General features: G+C 40.8%; 1 protein-coding gene across 17 annotated transcripts in view; it reads right to left on the reverse strand.

The window, feature by feature from the left end:
* BBX (BBX high mobility group box domain containing) overlaps positions 1-23,227 on the reverse strand; it is a 138,624-nt gene that overhangs the window by 44,352 nt on the left and 71,045 nt on the right. For 13 of the 17 annotated variants that reach the window (XM_064410606.1, XM_064410616.1, XM_064410605.1 and 10 more), the window contains 4 exons: positions 18,363-18,533; positions 16,619-16,861; positions 10,039-10,237; positions 4,601-4,668 (listed from right to left, as the gene is read on the reverse strand). In XM_064410606.1, the coding sequence (XP_064266676.1) occupies positions 4,601-4,668; positions 10,039-10,237; positions 16,619-16,861; positions 18,363-18,524 (672 nt within the window). In that variant the 5' untranslated portion in view covers positions 18,525-18,533. Of the gene's footprint in view, positions 1-4,600; positions 4,669-10,038; positions 10,238-10,576; positions 10,712-16,618; positions 16,862-18,362; positions 18,534-23,227 lie in introns of those variants that run through there. The other 4 variants (XM_064410614.1, XM_064410617.1, XM_064410610.1 and 1 more) reach the window with 3 other exon arrangements.

Consider the following 23,227-nt stretch of genomic DNA (forward strand, 5'->3'; position numbering starts at 1 on the left):
AGCCCAGTTTTCTACAGGTTTGTGTGTAGAGGACAGACTGCTGGTGCTCAGTAGCTCAGTGGAGGTTTTGTGGTTGGAACCACTATGCTTTTGCTATCAATTCCTGCTACTCTTTAAAAAGTTAATGCTGTTGCTTTTACTTGGCAGAACACTAATTAGACCTTTTCTTCTACTCTGCTGCTCCCCAAACATTCTTGACCTGTAGGAAACTTAGTATCTCCAGGTCTTCTACCATTTGTCAGGGTGAACCTGATCAAAGCATTAAAATAATTACCAGAAGGAACACATGCACAGATAGTGGCATTTTGTATGTCTCATTTCCTGCTCTAATAAAATGTCCTCAACATCCCATCTCTTTCTCCAAGCCTTCTCTTGAGCTGCACTGAGAGAGTGCAGCTTTCACTTCTGAGTCACCCTTTGCGCAGACCCTGCATCACATAAGAGAGCCTTTTGCTCTCAAAAAGAAGGAAACCACAGACCCGGCATCACATGTAAGATAGCCTTCTGCTCTCAAAAAGAAGGAAACCACATGCCTCCTTTCCCTGCAGGTTACCACAACCTGCTCTGAAGCGATCAAACCGAGCGAGGGCGGAGGAAATCCCTGGGCCGGCCGCACGCTGACCGCTGCGAGGCGCAGGCAGACAGGCAGGCTTTGGGGGCCGCTCCGGATTTCGGGATTTCTGGGCAGTAACCTACAGAGAGTCCACTAGGTGCTGCTGTAAGGCAAGGAAAGGGCCTGACGGACGAGTACGGGAGATGTGCAGGGAGGCGGGCGGGTAAGCCAGGAGCGCTGCTCACCCGGCTTCAAGCTTTGCTGCCTGCAGCGAGGACCGGGCTTTGCCTGGCACAACCACAGCAGCTGGAGATGATCCATCCGGCATCTCTGCTCAGGTGTTTAGTAAAATATGCTCACACACCACTGTCTTGCGTAACTGATGAAAGCATCCAAAATGCAGAAGGAAACTCACTGCATATCCATGTCCTCTGCCTGTAAGGTCTGTAGCTTCTCTTGCCTGTCTGCTTAGTAACTCCAGCTGCTGCCTGGAAATCAATCACCCACCAACACTGAATTCTGTTACCAGAAGAGAAACTCTCTAGTCTATTACAAAAATTTGCAAAATTTGGAACATACTGGCAACATACAGAGATTGCAGCTGAAGCCTCAAAACAATTTTGTAAATACGACTGTCGTGCCTCTTCCCACCCTCCTGCTGGCTGGTCACTTGGTCACCCGACATCTGGGCTTCTTACAACCTGAAAATTAAACACCTCACTTGAAAAACCCCTATCCATTCATTTAGCATACACTTGTCAGAACATCAGCACGTGTTGAATATTTTTCATTGGATTAGCAGACCTCTAAGTACAATGTCCTTTATCCTCTCTTAACTGCTGAGCAAAACTGCGCCAGTGCTGCCCTTCCCTCTGTTAACAACTTTTAAATTGTAGGAGTGTGTAAGACCTATGCTTATAAGGCCACCCAAGGCTGCATAATCATACATATGCACAGCAGTCAATATGCATGTTGACAGCTAATCCTGAGTCTGCCAGATCCCCAGTTTAAGAACCATATATGTGTACATGTATCTTAAGTGTATACACACAATTTCATGATAATTTAGACTACATGTTATAATTTAGAGCATTCTTTAAAATATGACAGTATCTGTCCTTTTTCTAAAAATAAAAATGCCAAGGCTTTAGATGTACAATGTGTATTTATATACTCATATAAAAACAATACATACATTCTCCATAATAAAGCAACTTCTGAACCTCTTTCACTAACCATACTTCTGTAGTCACCTTAGTACACCATATTTTCTCCCATGTGAATACCAACTCTAATACAACACAACTGACTCTTCCTCTCCATTCAAGAACAAACAGCTTCCAGCTCTACAATGAATTCTTCAGCTGCTTTCTGAGTCTGTCATACCACCCCCTACCATGTTCTGCTAACCTCCCAGATGCTGGTTTAAGTGTGAGATCATAAGCATGGAAGTCCAACCACAGATTCTCTTAAAAGCATGCAAAGATGACCATCTTACATCTCCTCTGTCTACATGCTTGAGGGAAGACAGAAGAGCAGTTCAGTTATCCAAGTTTAAACTGATTTAGGATCATTACTGCATTTAAGAAACACATGCCTAAGAAATATTTGCTCTGTATCTATTCACCACTGAAACATAAGAAAATAAAGGACAAATGGAAGACACACCAGGGCTGCTACACAAAAGAAACTGAGAAAGTCTCTCAGCACCTGGACACACAGCTGGAGACTCAACTCCTGCAAACACACAGTGAAGAGGACTGAGCTTTGTTCATTTGGGTCTGTATAAGAATACAAATCACCTCAATGATCTGGAGGAGGTATTTTACAAAGGGGACCCTCAAAAGGATCAGAGATTTGCAGTTTCCTGTCAAATAGGGCAGGACAATTAAAACAGGGTAACTCATTAGTAAGTATGGGCTAAATTATGGCCCATCATGATTCTAACAATCCCTCAACTAGTTTTGTCTGGGCTGTATTTATGACAATTATTTTACTCTATATTTTTGGGGAAAGTAGATTACACAGCTTGCTTCTTTGATGTGGAGGGCCAGGTTTCAAAAGAAGACTACAGGCCCAGAAGAGTAGTTTATACATAAAGTGAATATTTCATCACAAGTTGTATTGCACACTTCTATCAGGAAAACCAGGATTTATTGAGACACACAGTAAGCGTGTCTTTTTGCTCAAAATAAGAACGTTCTGATAAAAAGAACTTTTATGCACTAGAACAATCACATAGCATGCCTTTTGATTTGACTCTAAATCTACATGTGGATTTTATTCCTACATTACCATCTGAAATCATACTACTGAGGCTCTTGCAGAATCAAGACACCTCAGCTCTCAAGGTCATAGCAAAGACTTTTTTTAAAGGAATGCAGTATCTGTGACTACAATATACCTTCCCACACATTTAAACATAACAGCATAGTAAAAGCAGCCTGTATGCTCCAAGCTAAGAGATTACAAGTTTGAGAAGGACAGTATAATTTTAGCACAAAATAATGTATTTCTTATCACTTCTCTCTCAACTTGGCTTGAATGTTTCTTATTTTTCATGCTGCAGCACAGAAGACCACTACCCACACAGCATAAAACTTCCATGGCTAAAACTGGTGTGAAAAGCATTGAGGAGTCCTGGCAGTACAGAAGCAATAAGTCTCAAATGCACCACACATAGAGATTAAGTTAATCATTACTTTTCCTCTCAATAAAACCAACAACAACAACAAAAGAGAGCTCTTTCCTAGAGCTAGAGATTTATGGCAGTACTACTTACTATAGCCAACTAAGAAGCCACAAAAATTGAAAAATTTTCAAAGTTGGCCTAAAAACCACATGATATTAATAATCAGTCTAAAGAAAGACTAAAGATCTCTGCACTACTGGAGATGTACACAAACACCTACTAGACTCCTTTGTAAAAACACATTTGTAATGGCAACTAACAACAAACTTCTTTTTAGACGTAAGGATTTAGTGAATAGCAGCAGACTGCAATACTTCAATTACCTGTTAGCACTTGCAGGGTTTCAGTATATACAATGATGTTGACTTTGTAGGAAATTACTTGTTTATTCATTTCTTAGTGCCAAGGCCACAGTTGTGTCAGGCATTGCACAAGCATATAGAATCCTTGCCCAGAAAAGCTTGCAAACTACCTGTTTGTTAACACAGTCACTGTATTTCAACCCTTTTTCCTCTGACAATGTCTCTTCATAGGGCAGGCTTGACTGGCATGCTCAAGTATCAGCAGAGTTAATACTGAACTATGCTCAACCTACATTCACAGCTGGGATACAAGACACACATTTCATTCCCAGCTGAGGTTGTTATGAGTAGAAAAGTTGTCCATTTTTTAAGTTGCAGAGTTAACAAGTTAAACCAATTGCTGTTGGTAATAACTTCATGTTGCTATTATTAACTTGTTATTAATAGTTTTTCTTCAGTTACCTGTTAATAGTTAAAAGTCAGCTCAAGTGTCCCACTGCTGTTTCCCGGGAGATGACACCTGAGGCTGCAGGTAGTGGGGGGTGGGGGTGGGGATGGGACGTCAGAGCTATTATGCAACTGTGGAAGCCCCCTCACCAAATCTTGCAAAAAATCCCCTAAAAACAATGAGCCATCATGGAATTAAGAGATCTAAGTGATGCCCAATGTCTAAAGGTGAGGAACTTGCTCCTGTGTCAGATGGGATCCTCTTTGCCTCTCACCCTAACTTAAGGAGAGGTCAACTAGAAAGGAGACATCGAATGTTAGCCTGAAAAGATGGAATCTCCTAATCTCTTGTGAGGATGGAAGCCCCAGCTCTGCCTGCATACCAGTGGACACAACTGCATCATCCTCCTCCTCTGTGCCACTCCTGGGAGCAGCAGCGGCGCAGGCGCAACCCGTCGGTTTCTCCCCACTTGAGCTGATTTTTTTAATAAAGGCATAAAAAAGGAGAAAGATCTCCTGCCCATTTTCATTCCTCACTGGTCAAATATTCCTCTTACAAGTTCTTTAAACTGAGACCTCAGTAAGGGAGAGAAGAGAGTTCCTTACCTCTTGTGCAGTAAGTGCATGTTCCCCTGCTAGAAGCAGCATACTCAGGCCTCCCATTTGGGTAGGATCTGTTAAAAGAGTAAAATGAAGTCTTCAGTTGATTCATTTGCTTGTTTAAAAAAACTACCACTTGCACCACTAAAGACCCAGAAGACTATTTGTCACAGACACTCTCAGCAAGCTGCCATCAAAGGCAGTTCAAGAGAATCACAAAAAACCATTTCTGTACCCTCTGGGAAGGCTTTCAAAGCTGTTTGAAGGATTTAATTGGATTTGTGTGCTTAACACCCCATTGCATGGATTTACAATTCCACTGCCAAAGGTTTTATGTACTATAGAGATGAATATCTTTAAAACAGCAACTGTAATGATCTCACATATAAATATACACAAAGATGTTCTAATAATGCACAGGTTTACAAGTCGGCGGATGCTCCTACCAAGGGAGCGGTTCCTTCCTTGGCAACTGAAAAAGTAAAAGGATGGAACAAAACAACACGATCAGGCTCTGAAGCAAAATTTCTGTCTTCATTTGTCTATAATTTAGAACTGTATTTAGCGGTGAAAAGTGCCAGCCTGACAGCTCTGAAGCATGAAGCCAGAACAGCACAAGCACTGGCCAGGCAAGCTGCCTGCCTACTTGTTGCCCTGCCAATACGATACATAATTGGGGAATGTAAAATGGAGATATAAATGTTCTTTCTCCAAGTGTTTAATACTGACAGCTTTTCCCCTGTAGCCTTTCTGCACCTCAGGAGCTCAGAAAATGACAAGAAGTGAAAGCAATAAACTCTGACATTGCATTACTCATGGAGTGGCTTTTCCACTCAGAACAGTGGTTGCTCTTCATCTCTATGAAGACTAATTGTCTGATTTTGGGAGAATGCCTTGGGAGCAATGCAGGCGCCTGATTTAACAGTGTGATGTAGAGACTGGGTAACAGACAGTGGCCAAATGTCTCATACAACAGCCACAATGTGAATGGAATTTTTTCATCTTTTCAGATGACATGGGCCAAACTTGTACCTGTAAACCTCCAAAGAGTTTAGGGCTACATATGATAAGTCCAATTCATGGAAATACTCATGAATGCTGTTTAATTCAATACCACAGATGCTGCCCAAAGTTTTCCTGCACACATCATCTCTCACTGAGATTCCCAAGAAAAGTTTTTCCAATAGGCTTTTCAGAGGGGCATTAAATAGAAACAGAGGGAAACAATGTAAATAAACCAGGCTTATTCACTACCTCATGGATAGAAGAGTGGCATATTATTAAATGGGCATCCTAAATAGCGCCTAGCTTCAAATCCAATATTGAACTGGAATTAACTTTTTCATTCACCACAATAAACACATACACCACACGTGTTTCGAAGGTTTTAGTTTTTTTGAAGAAGTTTGCCTTTTTAAATTAAAAAGGGGGAAAAAATCACACTTCTGTGAAGAGACAAGACACTACCAGAAGTGTAGGTTCTAGTAACAGGAAGAGACACAGAAAATGTGAAGGGCCAGTAAGCATCTAAACACAATTCATGAAGTGATCCTGTCAGCAGCAGCACTTTTTGCCATCCATGCAGTTGATCAGAAACCACTCAGTCCTTCAAACCAGAGGACATCAGAGCAATTAGGAAGTGAAAAGTGAACATATATCTTGAAAGACAATGCCTGACCAGACAGTGGATTTGGAGGAAGGAGAGACGGGAAGAGATCTCCAGGCCCTCCATAAACTTACTGAGCCCCATATTAATGAGTAAAACCTTGGCTGGTAGTTTTCTAGTTTCTTTACTCCCTTTGGAAGATGATTGCAGGATTCAAGTCTTCTAAGCATTAAGAGCATTCTTCCAGGTTTTAGCTTAAATATACTCAAGGCCAGGTAATACATGTTTTTCTGGTACTTGCATCTCTAAGATTAGTAACTGCTTCCCTAAATGGTATCTCCCTTTTTGCATTTACAGGACTTTTTCCTGCTCTTCTTCCACTTGTTTTCTTGGTCTAAACAATTCAAGATCTCCCAGTGTCATCAAGCACATCCATCTTCCATCATTTCAGCAATTCCTATAGCTCTCCTCTGCAGTTATCCCAGGTGCAGTTGGTCTTTCTTGCATATGGATGACCAGCAGTGCAACCACACCAGATGAGGGGGGTCCTGAAAACACTCTGCCTGATAATTTGCAGTACAGCACTTTCTCATGCCTGCATCACCCTGATGACTCCCAGCTGCTCTTTTGTGCTTTATTTTCATTACCTGTTGGTCCTTTTCCCCCTCCCCAGCTTTTGCCATCTCAAGAACAGCCAGTTCATGACTGTAAAATTCTTGCCTGTCTTCTAAATATCTCCTTGGTAGTTTTGGCTTTCTGCCTTTCAATTAAGTAGCTTATCATAAGAGAACAAAGACAGAAGTACGGTTTACTGTTTTTCTCCCTAAGTAAGCAAATACTTAAACTGTTTATTTAAATATCAAAATTAGGAGGAAGGAAAAAAATGACAGATGAATTAGAAATGAAAGTTTAATGTGATGCTTAAACAACTTGAACACTTATGCTGCAGCTGTAACAGAGGGCTGGTGCTTAGATGTCTGCTCATGATAAAAACAAAAATCCTTCTACTACAGTTTCCAATTAAAAAATAACTTCACCTAAGGGAAGACAAAATGTACATAACCAAACACTGCCATATGCTTATAGTGCCTTTTCAGCACAATAACGTTTCTCTTCTAGCACTAGGAGCTTACGCGTAAGAAGAAGAATTTTAAGGGGTATTTTACAGAATTTATTCTTAAATCAACAGTACTGGGAAAATAGCTCACACATTTGCCTTGCAGAATGGCAGGTGATTCGTGACTTTCTCAACAGCTTTTAATATTGATGAAACTTAAAACCATCTCTCTGTTTGGGAATGACATACTTTGTTAGTACTGGGCTGGTTACAGATTCAGCACACCGGCTTGTTCATTATAGCCATTTCTCTGTCAGAGGAAACAACAAAATGAGGAAATACTAAGCAGGAAGAAGGCCAGCGTCAACCAACTTTTACCTGGGTGCATAATTGAGCTTCTTTCTGAAAAACAGAAACTGTGTTTCTATAGGGGTATAGCCTACTCTAAAAGTGTCTTTCTTCCAGCCTTTGCCTCACTAAAAAGCATTTTGGCATGGATGGTTTTCTTCTGAAGCAAAAATATTCAAGTACTGCGAATCTCACACATTTGTATGGCAAAGCTTTTGCAAACAGCAGTGTTCTTTGCCCTCCACCCTACACAGGTGAGCTATATAATGAGAAAAATGTGCTCAATTACAGCTTCCAGGCTGGATGATCAAGGACACCACTACTGGGTCTGCAGGTCAGAAGCCCAATGCTGGCACCATACCTCAGCTTCTTGATATAATGGTAGGTCAGCATAACAGACTTAAATGTGGCATAGCTATTCTTCTAAAGCCAAAAAAGGACAAAAAAAGCTTGTGTGGGACTTAAAAAAACAAAGTAAGATCTTACTATCTACATATTAGATTTTCCAAAATCAAATGTAATACAGAAAAAGCAATCAAGACATGATTAGCAATGACCAACAAACAAAACAGATTTCCTGGCATGATACTAGATTTGTATAAACCCTGTCTTGAGGAAGTTACCTGCCTTGAAGATACAAGTGAATCAGTGGCATTTCAAAGGTAAAAGTGCTTTTGAGGTGGTTCACCTACATTTCAGTTCATCAGCTAACATGCAGCCTGGATTTTAAAGAGATTGTACTGGGTGAAGAGCGAGAGTTGAACTGAACTATCATGTGAAGTCAAGCAGAGAGGAGCACAATAGACTTATCTAACATGAACTGGTATATAGTTGACAAAGCAGTAATCCATTTGGCATGGCACACTTGTCATGATGTGGATGCTGCTAACATCTCTGTCAGAAGCTGTCTTTATTTTATAAGGTATTCTTATATCCAAGATACTGCCAGCCTTCACTGGCATAAGGATTGGAGCAAGATCCTCATGAATTACTATGCTCATTAACTCAGCCTGCAGGAAAAAAACCAAACAAACTATCACAGGTAGCACTAAAGGCCTTTCTTCAGACATAAATGGCTCTATAGATAGAACAATGGATTAGATTCTAATTAATTCTTTATTCTCTGTCCCCTACTCTGACAGGTGTTGAGATTCAAGACCTCTGTGCTCAAAAACTCGACATTAGGATAGTTTAGGACCACTGGGGAATGGAGGAGAGGTAGATTAAGGCTTGTTACTTGTTTTTTGTATGAAGTCAAGAAATATTTAAGGAGCATAGAAATGACTCCTGTAAAAGTAAAACCAGAATGGTCTGAAGGGGCTTGTGATTTTTGGAACTGCTCTCCCATATACCAGAACTATGCAGCATGAAACACTTATTTTGATCACATTTCACAGTTCCTTAAGATCCAGAAGAAATTTCATTACAGGCATTTTCATACCACTATACTAAGATATACATGCCTCTTTATCCCTTTTCATTCTTTTAAACTTGTCCCATAAAACTCTCCAGCTCTCAGTCTCTCTAAGCAGAGAAGTCCTATCTGCTACACACCTGACATAAACCAGGTAGGGTATGACAAAGGTTCTAATTTTATAACTACTGATGCATCTGAAACTTTAAACAAGCAAAAAAACAAACAAACAAACAAACAAAAAGCCCACCAAAACACAAAAAAATCCCCAAGGGAAACAAAAGGAAAAAACAGTGGCAGGGAATTTTTTTTTTTAACCTTGACTGCTAGATTCTCAAGCTGCCAGTATTTAACATTAATGTCCCTGTATTTCAAGGTCAAGATTACAACAGTTGTGCTATTTATGGATACCAGTGAGAGATTATCTGCTTTTCACCAGTTCAGGGACTCCACCTATACTTCTTCACATATTTATTTTTTTTTTTTTTTCAAATGTTTAGAAGTTTAGAATTTGCTCCTCCAAGATATAATGGGCAAAACAGCACATTTAAGTGAAATTAAATTATGCTTCCCTTGATGAAATACAAAAGTGTTAGCCCCACTGGTACATTAATCTACAAGATTATCATATCCAACTTGAGACACCCATAAGTTATTTTTGCAAAGAGTAAATTACTTAAAAGAGTACAGCACTCCAAGACAGAGAAGCAGAACGCACACAATCAGCACTTTCCTTTTTAACCAGAGAACGGAAGTCTCTGACAGAAGATAAGCTGGAATCGAAATATCAATCAAATCTGGGTCCTACACGGGGTAAGAGTTAGGATGCCTCAAATCTTGAAAATAAATCATGCACTATGGAAAATTTTAGACAACTGTTACACAGAGGTTTAACTACAGTTTTGGCAACTTAATCTGGGACACTACAGTACCATGCGTACTAAACAAAACCAAATTTCCCAATTCAGTTTCGATACATCGCCAGAGCTACAGCTGAGTACCATGGATGGAAATCTCACCTGCCATCCCAAAGTTTAGCTGTGGCATTTCTTCACTTTTGGTTACTTTCCTTGGGCTTGGTAAGTCTTTTGCAGAGTCTGATGCAATGGCCCATAGCTTTTTCCTGTTCGTAACACTCGATGCCTGGGTTTTCACAGGTTTGTTGGTTGTGGGGCACCACTTATATCCTGGGTTTGCTTTCATAAATGCATCCTTGTACTAGAAAAGAAAACAGAAATTATCAGTCATGACATTATACTCTACACAGGGCAACCGGAGCACACCGCATGTAAGAGGATTTAATACAGTAACTAATCCTTAAATATCTTGATTTTTTAACAGTTTAATCACATTGCTGAAGAGTCTAACCACCAACACAATTTGCTAAGAAGAAGTATTAAGATAAGGAGAGTTGTATCTAAAAAAATGGGTTTTCTCTTTCCTCTCCTGAGGGTCTATCACCCAGAGCAGGCTAAAGCTCTGATCCTGCAAACTGCCCCCCAGTGCTTGTATGCTTATGCTCTGAGAAACAGATATTTGAATTCTTTGCAGGTTTACCTTCTAGTTTGAATTAAATAAAAACACACATTTAGCAATAAATGCAGCATGATGCCTTATCTTGCACTAATTCTTCTCAAATAGTTCTGTATTTTAGAATATGAGTATATGCTTTCCCAAACCAGGCACCAAAAACAAATCACAACCAGTATAATGTCATATTCAGTATCTTGTGATAACACCACACCAGTGCTCCTTCCAAAATGTACCCTGCTGTATGGCTGCATAAAACAAACTGTGACCATTTAAAACATTCTTTGGCCTTGAGCACCCAGCACACATCTCAGTTGTTTGCTGTGTTTTTGGTATGAGGCAGCAGAACAAAGGAAGCCAGGATCTATTTTATTCACAAAACAAAACACCAACATCTTCCAAGAATTTTACTGCCCACATTAAACCAAGATTTCTGAATGTTAACAGCAACAGAAAGACGACATTTCAGTATTTTACACGTGTTGCTATGCAAGGTTGAGAACTGCCAAATCAGAGGAACATGCCACACATTCCAGCTGCAGATGTTTGCCTAACAACTGACAGGGGTGTACAGCACTTGCTGCTGTGGGAACCTACCCAGCCAGTACCAGTGCTCACCGCAGGGAGAGGGAACCCAACACCCCTTCACGCCTGGGTAGCTCCCAGGGGCAGCACAAGACCAAAAGAGCGGCTTTTTGCTTGGAAGCACATGACAGGGCAGATGCAGGAAGTTTGTTCTGTGATTACACATTCCTACAGCTGCCATCAGTCCCAGTCATGGCACAGAGAAGCACCTGTGTTTCATGCACATGCGTGCACAGAAACGTAGAGAGGAAAAAAAAATCCCTTGGGCATCAAATACAGGAATAGCACTGAAAGCCTTGTCCTCTGCTAGAGCCACTACAGTGTTTTCCCAGCTGAAGAACAGGCTGCCTTGTGGCAGGGTCACCATTGCACATATACTGCTTTCTTTCATTTCTATCTTCACCTCTGAGCTGGCACTTGCTACCTCCAGACCGTAGCAGAGATAAAAACGTTTCAGTTTACAAGAAACTCAGCACTGCGTGAACCCTGCTGTGGGAAGTCCTGTATTTATAGAAATGGCTATAAATAATAAAAATCTGCAGGAATCACTGACCCACATACATGCTGTATTTTCTGAACAGGGTGTATGTATTAAATCTGCAAAGTAAGGACTGCGACGCTGCTTGCCTCACTCCTTTTCCCTTTCCCTCAGTTTGCTTTGGGAGCTCAGTACACCACAAAAATAGCCTGGCGGAGGGAAGGCATAGGAAGGGGAGGGTAAGGGAAGAGGAGGAAAGGAAATACACGACAAAGCAGCTTCGCCTTCCATTGTTAAAGCCACAGCCCACTCACAAATCATGTTTCCAGCCTGCAGAGTGAAAAGCACAGAGTCACTAGCAATGAGCTACATAAGCTCTTCATATCAGCAATGCTGCTTTGAGTAATTGAATTATTCTATTGAGTAATTTGACAAACCGACAGGCTGCCCATCAAACAAGAACTAGGACGCAAGCCATTTGTGAAATGAGGCTGCAATAAGCTTTTAATCAGTTTTCAACAAGAGTAATTCAAGTGAGCTGGTCTATTAACATATTTTTTTTTTTTTTATTCTGCAAAGCCAAGAAGTGAACATTAACTGCTATTTCTGAAGGCAAAGCAGCAAACTGAGGGAGGACAACTCACTGGAACCATTCAGTTTCAACATATAAGATAAAAACCCAGAAAATTTAAAAAGTCAAACAATGGCCAAGAAGTACTTTATATAAATGCATACAGTATTGACTTTTGTGACTACTAGACCAAGGCCTAAAACAAATAGATTTTGCTTACCAGGTCATGAGAAGATAAATTAAATGAGCTACAAACTAACAAGAAAAGGTCAAAGACAATAGTGTAATCTACTGCTTTCCTGCCTTTCACCAACTGTGCAGTGAAGCAACTTAACACAGCCAGTCTAAGCAGATGTCTAAAATGGATTGAAAAAACCCCAAAACACAAGCAAACTAAACCAACCAAAGAAAACTACAAAAAAACCCAACCCAAACAGAAGTACCTAACCTGGAATGAAAGACACTACCTTGCTTTCCACAACAAATGGCAGGGACTGCCCAGCAGGGTCATGTTCTGAAGTTTCAGGTAAGAAATAGAACAAGATGTGTTTGTGGGATTGGTTTGATGCCTTATTTCTGTTTTGTGAAAGCCTGGAGAATGTAATGTTATGCAGCAAGACCAGTAACCCTTCAGAACTGAGGTTAAAACTCCCCAAGTTGCTTTCATCACCAAATAAAAAAAGATTTGCTTCCTCTATTTGTGGTAGAAACAGGAGCTCACAAGTGGATTTCAGCTACACCTCAGGCTAGCTGTTAGCACGTATTTAATTTTAAATGTACGCTATTAAATGTCACATGAATCCCAGAGACCTATCATTAAAAAAAAAAATCCCCAGAAAATACTACACTCCATTCTTCACTCCTGAAGGATGCAGGGTGTGCATTACACATGTTATAGTCCATACATCAGCCAGTGGACTTGCCAAACTCCAGCCAGCAAGCCAGAACATTTGTCCCCTCCTACCCCGAGGAGCTGCCAAAGCAGCGGCACCACAAGGCCAGCAAGCTCCCAGTCTGGCTGACTGGACCTGAGACACCACTGGCCAAGGACCAGCAAGGAGAAGTGTGCAGCTCAGCCACTGAATGGCAGCAGGATCACACAATCACTGAGGTTGGGGAAGACTTTGAGATCAGCCTACAAATGATCTGAGTTCAGCCTACAGACCAACACACCTTGCCAACTACAACATGGCACTCAGAGCCATGTCCAGTCTTTCCTTAAACACCTTCAGGGTTGGTGACTCCACCACCTTCTGGGGCAGTCCACTCCAATGTCTAATCACATTTACCAGACTGCTCCCTACAGGAAGTAATCCTGACTGCCTGGATCTTGCTGGTGCAAAGACATATTTAAAAATGAAGTGTCTTCTAGCAAGGGAACAGGGCTTGAACAGTATAAATTTCACTAGATATTTTCTAAGGCAGCTGAACACTCCCAGAAAGTCCTGTAAGAGTTAACAGAAGAACACTACCCTTATTAATGAAGTGAATAAAAATGCTGGTGCATATTTATGAGTGGTCAGATTAATTTCTCTCAGTGAAGAAAAATGCTAAAACATACAGCAACACTTCTGGTTCCTTTTTGAGTATGTATCAGCTACTGGGCTTCAGTGAAACTTTCAAATTTAAGGTGATCTAGGAAGTCTGCAGGATAGAAATAGAAAGCCTACTCATAAAGTAACACCAGCAAAAGCAGACAACAAGCTCTGCAGAGGCAGCACCAGGTCTCCAGGGCAGTTGTTGCTACAAGAGACCAGAAACCACAAGGTGGAAAATAGAAGGAGTGTGGGGCAAGTTTTTCACACAATGAAGGTACCCCAAGGTGCAGACAGGTACACAACAGGATTTTCCACAGTGCCTGAATGAACTAGAGACCTGATGAGCCTCCCAGGGAGTCAGGGACAGATGTCCATCTACTAGGAAACTTCTCATAATTCCAGCAAGCAAAAAGTTTGGGTGCCTCACTATCTCCCAAAATGATACATCTTGTATACAGCTAGACATATATAAATAAATACACAAACAACTGCCTTTACGTGCATACTGCTGAGGTAGTATCACTGCTAGTAGTAAGCAGGCAAGAAACTGAAAGCTTCTTATTTGGCACATGATCTAACCTGAATGATTTTGGGAGCTATAGCAATGAGATGTATCAAAAAAGCATTCTAGAGACTGTAGAAGAGCAGGGACTGTAGCCACTGCAGGAGGGACCACTTCAGTAAGGCCCACATGTATCTCTGCAGGAGTGGTTTGAATGCTCAGGGTGTACAAGACACATTGTAGGGATAGCAGATAGAATAGAGGGTTCCCTGGGAGATGTGTGTCCTTCCAGGACAGTGGCTACAGGCTGTGCAGCGGAAGTCAAAGGACACTGAAAAGCTACATGTAAGCAACAGAAGATTATTCACTGTATCTTAAATCTCAGTGAGCTTATACAGGTACTCAAACAGAAGACCATTGGTGCAATTTTTATCTTCTTTCAAAGATACTCATCTTGATTTTTAAATAAATTCTCTTTAGGAAAAAGCAAAGCACCAACAGGTGGTTCTCACTACAGTTGACATTAACCTCTTTTTGACAGTCTCAGCAGTAAGCCTACCTACAGGTGAACCTGTTCAACCTGCTCTATGTGAACTTGCTTGAGCAGTGGGTTGGACAAGACAATCTCCAGAGGCCCCCCTTTCCAACACCAACCATTCTGTGGTTCTGTGAAAAGCAAGTGTTACAGTAAAAGGACCAATCCATGCACACAGAATAGGCTTGTGGGTGAAGAAGACCCAAATGGATTCAACAGCACATTATAGCTGCAACTACACTGTTTAAAGAATAAAAACTACATGCTATCTCTCTTCTAGTTCTCAGTCTTAGTACTACTTATAATGATGTAAACTACTTAGATTTATTGTTCTGCTTTGACACTGAATATTCAATTTGTTCTTCATGCCAAAAAAAAAAATCACTACAAGAACAATGATTTCTATAACAATATGATTAATAGTTTCAGATCTGTCACTTCACACAGAAGTTCTGCAATTATTTTCCTTCTTAATGAGCAAGTTTCCTTCAGCAAGACAAAAGGCTAAGAAAAACATTTGCATTGGGTTTGTTTCTTCCAAAAATTATTTCTTTATTCTCATCTTTCCTTTCTCTGCATCTGTACTGAATCTTCTAACTGCCCTTTCTCCAGATGTTTAGAGAAATATCACTAATTTGTAAGCGGGAATGCAGAATGAAACTGGAATGGTTGGACAAAGCTGAGACTCAAATGTTTCTGTACTGTGCCACAGATGAGAAACTACAGAGGTCCTACATATCCTGCTTAAAAAAGGACCTACCATTCTAAACACTTTGTTTTTCTTGTGGACCTTTCCATGTTCACAAGAGTTACTGAACAATCAGACCTTATAGCCTTACAGCAATAGCAGTAGACATCTTCAGATCCCAGGGCAGGCATGGGTAGTATCAATCATTTCAGTTATCTACACTTCCCACAGTGTGCCAGCATACTCAATAAACAAGAGAGGTATTTTTCCCTTCTCAATGCTGCTCCTTTATTTTTATTAAGATTGAATTCAAAGGTTACCCACAATCTGTATCATACAGGTAGTCACAGGGATCTGTTTTGGGGTCAGGTTATCAGCCTAAGTAATTGGCTGTATTTTTCTCACTCTACTATCAATAACCACAGCCTTCTTGGCAACAGCTTATCAAGAAAGCTATTTCTTAAAAAGGCTCATTTGAATTTTAAGTTGACATAAAGATACTTTGTGAAACACAGGGATAAATCTCCTTTCCTTGCTCTTGTTAACAGACTTTCTCTGTTTCTTGTTAATGGACTCTGATTAGGCACTGCTCTCTGACTTGGTATTGGGCTCACCAAATCTTGCTTCATCAGAAACTGGTTAATGGGGAACGTACTTCAAGGAACACTAGTAATTTTTTAATTCATTAGCACCAAAGGTAAAAAGGGACTACATTTCTTGACTGTGCCATTGGTTTGGTCCACCAGTAGCTGGCATCACCGACAGAGAATGCACAGCTAAGTATCACTAGTCAGCTGACATGGAACAGTATGTTAGTGTTTACAATGGCCACTGTCCTTGTGTTAATGCTTGTACTGCAGAAATTATCAGGCCATACAATCACAAAGTGCATATAATTACAGCAATGACTACCAAAACCAGGTTAGTTTGTATACACAGACCAACTGCTTTCCATTCTGGTCCAAAGGATCAAATGAATTAAAGTAAGAACAGCAGCTGCTCTGGGCACCATAATCCCATGGTGAAGCTGAGGAACAGAGGGAAGAGAAAGATCCCATAGAAAACATTTAATACACAGAGAAAAAGAAAAAGTTCATAGAGAGAGTTCAGAGAAAAAGAAAAGTTCATACATAATGAACTCCCTTTACATCCACCATTCAGAAAGAACATACCTCCTTGGCCATGTCAGTGTATTTCTGTTTTTCTTTTGGATCTAGAACAGACCACCAATCTGCCAAGATCTTGGTTGCGCCACGATTATCGAGGCGAGGGTGTTCTTTCCGCACAAGAGAGCGGTGGCGTTTGCAGAACAAGAGAAACGCATTCATTGGTCGGCGAGCTCGTTGCTCTGAGGACTCGTCATCTTCAGTCTCATCAGCATCCTGCTCTAAACCATCAGGGCCAAGGAGCGGCACCTGGCAGAACCAAAAGGGAAGGGGCGTAAGCGCAGTTATCCGCATTTCGCGCAAAGACTGAGACCGTGCGCGCTGCATGGGAGTGAGGGAGAGGCACATGAATGCACACAGCCGTCTCCAAAGGCCATCCGTTCTATCCAGACAGTGCAGAGTTCTACATCAAACCTCCTCACCTGATGGTCCCAGGTTCATTCGTGCTCTCTGCAAGACTTAACGCTGACTTTCAAGTGGAAAAATTTCCAAGCTGAGGACCATTCTCTACTAACAGTCCTAAAGGGGCTGGAGGGACAAGATCCTTCCTACTCTCCTTCTGACAACCTAGAAATCATCTTAGTGGGATGAGGCAAGCAGAGCTACCTTGGACCTTGATTATTCATGTTTGCAACTACAGAGCACACAATGAGGAACAGGTAACAGTTTGTCCGCTGTTTCCCCATCTCCTGCTGGTCACTGCTCAGCCTGTGAGGAGCACAGCAGTGCAGCCACCACAAAGCTGCCCAGCAGACGCAGAGGGCAAATCTCAACAGAGTACACTGCCAACATGTGCTTTCTCTACTTACAGGCCAGTGTATCATTCCTACAAGGGATGAACCACAGAACCCACTGCATGAGACAGAAAACCACCTCCTACCTAACTGCAATGCTGCTATTTTATACAGTGTTGTGAAAGGACCTGTAAGATCAGCAGAAAGCACCATCAGAGAATCAAGCTCTTGCTTATCCTTGTCAAGGTCACCTTCTCAGTGTATGTCTCAAGGCAGTCTCCTCAACATTAACCTTTCATTCCTGCCTCAGGAACGCACCAAGGAGATACAGGTATGAATGCCATCTACATGATGGAATCATCATATCCGCATAAACAGTTCCCACTTCTTGTTACAGAGAATGAGCCTAACTGGAAAAGTGTGAGGTGCCACATGGCACTAAAAAAGGGTAAGGTCTGTGTCACTGAACAATACCAAAATACCAAGTGCCAAACCAGAGACAGCGTGCACTCAGTTCACTGGAGGATAAGTTGAATTTCACGTGCAAAGATAGCAAAGACTGCAGACAGCTTTTTCCTTCTTTTTCCCTTTTAATCTTTGTAGTTTTAATCTTTAACAAAGAAGAATGAAAACTTTTATTTTTGGTATGCTCTTCAGAGCCACTAGAAGCAGATACCAAGCACAAACCTACGTCATGTCTAAAATAAGCAATTAAAAAAAATAAAAAACCCACTTTGAGCAATCAAGATTAGGATGTAAAACACATTATTAAAACAAAGCAGATAAAACTATTCCAGTCTACAAAATTTTGTCCACTATTTTCACGGCATGATTAACAACTCACTTTCTTGTGTCACTACCTGCCTTTACAGCCTTATGGGCACCGCATCTCATCACTTTTTATTGGCTGTGTTTCTTCACAGAAGAGAACAAGACAACACAAAATAAAAAACACAGCTAGGGAGAATCTGATCCACCATTAACCATCTTGGGTCAAAGCATCCAATTAAATCTACCTTATCAATATCTTCCTCTTCTTCTTCCTCTTCTTCCTCTTCAGAGAAGTCAAGGAGTTTCTTGGCAAGCAGGGGATGCCACTGAAGACACTTCCTTTTTGGTCGCTTCCCAGTTCCTTCACCTTCTGTTGAGTGATCCTTATTCCTACTACTGCCTTTCATTACTGTGACCTGTCATGCAAAAATATTGATAAATTCACAACAAAACCTTAGGCATAAATGACCATCAAGCCAGTGGCAAATATATGAGGCGCCAATTCAAAACTCTCAGAATTTTCTGGCAAGATATTAGATAGAGATTTATTCCAATTATCAACATAAGCACGGATGTACTTTATGCAATCTTAACACTTCCACGTAAAGCCTAGAGTAACTACCAATACACAATTTAAGAGCACGAAGTAAGGATGCCAGCTAATCCAGCTCTCAAATGCGGCCCGGTCTGAAGGATGGTAGAGAAATCCCTCACTAGCCAAGTGAGTGAGACTTTACAGCTCTCTCATACACATATCCATTGTAGCTTTTCATATTTTGCCACTGCAAATGTCAACGTCAGGACATCCCTCTTTCTCACAGTGGAACATATCACCAACCACTCACGTGTTAATAATGCACTTATATACACCAGTGTTGATACAGAGCCCCATGATACTACGAACTAGGATCTGTCCAGTGCCATTAAAAGGTATGTCAGGGAAATTTGAGTCCCTAAGAGAAGTGAATTTTAATACACAGATTCGAAGCAAACAATCAGAGATAGTTATGCTGACATTTCCAAAGTACTGCACAGGAAAGAAAAACCACGTGCTGAGCCAAGTGCACGCAGAAGACAAATCATATTTAGTTGTGTGTGTGTCCATATCTAAAAAATACCTCAGAATTACCTCTTAGTAAAAATACATGCTTAACACATCCAAAGTTCAGTTTAAGGGTTCACTTAAGAGATGTGCTACACAACTAAGGGACAAATTAATATATATATAAACAAATAAAACCATCAAAGTACTGAAGTGCACAGCAAGTGCTGCTAGCACACAGTCTGGTCCCTTGTAGCCTTCCGTTAGCATAGTGTAGTATCAGTGGCAATCCTGACAGGAACATGGCTAGCTTTCCAAGAAAACAACACAAACATCAAAACAAACTGAACTTAAGAGTGGTTAGCCAGCTACATCTCTATAAAGCAAACAAATTTGATGTAGTCTCACAGGAGTTTCTCACCAGCAGGGTAAAGCAGCTGCACTAAGCCCTGGTTCCACAGGCAAAGCCAGATGAAGCTGTGTTGCTGACTCTCAGGAAAAGAGCACAGAAAGAATCAAACCTTGTAACTGCCAAGGCCAGAGTGCATTTTAGGATGCTGCTCTCTGTAAGATGCCTAATGTTTCAGCCTGCAGGGGCACACAAGGAAGCTGCCACACTTGCACTTAGACTAGCTGCCCGAGCCACTGTGCCACCTCTGGGGCAAATGCCCCACAAGAGCCATCTTGCACAGCTCCAGCCACACTCCTACATTTAGTAAGCATTACTTCTAGTTTTGGATGATCTCTTCTTGTTGGTTAACTCACTGGCATTTTGGCAATGTGCCCTTGCTAGCACCAGAAATGTTCATAAGCAGCTGCTTCCCCTGCACATTTCAAGAGTGCAGAAAACAGAAGGACCTTCAGACACTGCTTACTGAAGGAACAACTGAAGCCTGAAGGAAGGAGGTTCACAAATTTTAACCTACATTTTAAAATAGCATTTTCCTGGACATATATTGAAGTTTGTCAGATCTTCCCTACCTGTCAGCAGTAAGTAAGTAACTTTGTCCCAGTAAGTGACATACTTTGCTATCCACATCTGCCTGGAAAAACATTTAATCTTTGATTTCATGTCACACACTTCTCTGTTCATTTTCTGTAACCAACTCCTGTACGTTACAGGGAACTTTATCCAGCACATAACCATGCACCATTTCACCAAAATTTTCATCCATGACTTGCAAATCAGATCCAAATATATGAACCACTTGGTCTTTAAAAAAACCCCATTAAAGTGTGGAAAATTAAGCCACAATCCAGTATCATGAAACGTATGTTTGAAATTGTTTTTATCCCACGGTGACCTCTGCCATGTACCACACTGCAATGTGCTCTCCATCTGTCTCTCTTCCTGAAGTGCTGAACCACCATTTGTTTGGTTTTTTTTGGGGGTACTTTCACATTACAAATCACACACAAACCAACACTGAGTTAATGTTCAAGCAGGAACTTCAGCTCCCGTGGGCAGCAGAGATTCGTTCAGAGATTGCTAAGTGATACAGATCTGCCTATTACTGCAGTCAGTAAAGCATGTGGCCTATTTCTGAGCAGGATAAATACACTACAGTACAAGAGGGAGAGCTACTCCAGCCCTCACCACTCATTCATGTACATGAGCTAATCATATGGCTTCTGTCTACAATCAGTCCTAAGTATGATGAGTATTACTAGTAGCCTTCTACCTTGTTAGTGTGAAACCAAATTAATGTTTGAGAAGTGCTCCACGATCCTTCTTTACAAAGCTCAGCTGAAGTCTCAGTACTATTTCAACAACAGTACCGCCTTTAGATCTGGCACCTCTCTGCCTGCTGCTCTTAAAAGGATGAGCAAGGGAAGACTTCACCGGACTTAGGACTTTTACATGTGTTCTCCATCACCCCTGAGATCCTGCCTATGCTATGCTGAGTTTGGCAAGGCAGCACAGAGCCAGGCACTGGTCACTCTGCAAATTGCTAAGGGGCTCTCAGTACCTTGCACCTCTTCACCACAGCTGAGCTCACAAATGATTCTTCTTTTCCTTGCATGAAGGCTAGGTATTAAACACTAATCACTAAAATTAATTAATGAAAGCTCATTAGTGCTAAAATAAAAATGTACACTCAGCTTCAGAAATCCAAGGGATGTTCATGAGGTTGTTTTAATAAATCGTGAATCATTTTACAACACAGAGTCAAGTCAAATCCTGGCTGTCAAACAAGCACTGTTTACCACAGAAAAACACAACCACTCTTTCTGCTTTGGAAAGAATTTCTCCAATGGTCAACAACAAAAGCCCTCCTGATTTTGACCCCACTGACAGAAGGACTGAGGCAACAGACAGACTAAAAACTTTATGTTTACAACATGGCCTGAAGTCCCTCACTTCTTAAGTATGTCATACAGTATATACTCTACCCTCTATGCCTGCTCTTCTTTCCTCTAAAATAGGAACTAATTTGTAACGAACACATAAAATAATTTTCTTCCTCTTAAGGGTGGGTCATATCCTATTTTTACACACTTTTGTATTTCCAAATCCTGTTTCCCCATATTTATTTATTCAGGTCCCTGTAAGTTCTGACCTACATTTCAGGGAGAGAGAGATTCCAGAGACTTCTCAGAGGCATTTCTTTGGTGCACTTTTTGCTGAATGCCCCTCTGTCAAATATAGGACTGGCATAATGAAAAATGTTCTAATTCTTTATTACATCACATGTGACTTTTCCTGTTAAAAATGGATGCCAACATGGTGTAGTAAACTTGTTTTCCTCTGGATTGCTTCATCTTTTGCTTTACTGTGCCCACACTTCATGGGCATTTGTCTCCTAATTGATGATATATTAACATACATAATTACGAGAGAAACCCATATAAAATCCAGGAAAATGCAAATTACAGCTAAAATGGACATTTTCCTTTTGGCAAGATGTAGCAGAGTGCATGTACGATTAAATGACGGTGGAACCTTTACTGGTTTTACTGACTTCTTGAATGGCAAAACATCAATGGAATCCAGTCACTGGACTCTTAAGATTCTATTTAGTTATCTGATTTTTTTTCCTCCTTGACACATCGTCAATAGCACGTCAGCTGCTTGTTTTACATCACAGACTGGAAGCCGGCAGACAGAAGCAAGCAAAAATGCCACCTGTTTCTCTTTCAAGGATCCTCAAGTGCTGGCAAGCATCTCTACCACCATGCTTTTAAAAGAAAGAGCCACACTTGGACCCTACAAGAACTAAAGCACACCTTAGAGCCTGGCAGCTAAGAAGGTCCATAGGAAGTCACAGAATAAGCCAAATATTTGAGAGATTTGGGCTTAAAAGTAGAGAAGATACACAACATCTGAAGTGCAAAGTTTGCAATAAGTGGAATTTATGAACAAGAACACAAAAAAAGGAGTAATTTCTTCTACAGATATCAGTAAAAATATAAGGTATCTTTTAAGGCAGATGTAATGGCTTTTGGAAGTTTGCAAGAGTAAAAATTATTAAAACCAGGCAATAAGATTTTACAAGTTACCTCTCGGCTTAAGGATGACAAAAGTGAAGTGACAGCCACTAGGGAGAAAGTAGGAATATTTCAACAAGACAAGACAAAGGTATGGACAGCTTTCCTTAAAATAAGCTACATATGCTTATTGGAAAGAACATAATATATATATTATAACGTCACCAGAGGATACCTGTCATGGCTGACATTCATGATCCATTGACAGCAAGATACCTTCAGGGTGACATTCTACACCTATTTTTAGTGCATATACAGATCAAACATTACAAAAATATTACATCAGTACAAAAAATTTAAGAATTTTCTCGTGTATGTGTGTGCTGGCTGTCCTTCTGGTCCTAGCAACACTAATCAAAGCATCACACTTTCTTGATGTCTTATAAATATGTATAGCTAATAGAGCTTCAGAGGAAAAAAAATTCCTTAAGAAAAGAGGTGGATGGAGAAAAAGCAGGGGAGAAAACATTTAGCCTTTACTGCCTCTGTTTCACTGTTTACAGGTCTTCATTTTTTAAAGTGTTCATTAACAAGAAGCATTTGATTACATTTGGTAATGCTATGTTTTGTTTTTGTTAT

This window comes from Passer domesticus, chromosome 2 (genome assembly GCF_036417665.1).
Source record: "Passer domesticus isolate bPasDom1 chromosome 2, bPasDom1.hap1, whole genome shotgun sequence".
NCBI lineage: Eukaryota > Metazoa > Chordata > Aves > Passeriformes > Passeridae > Passer > Passer domesticus.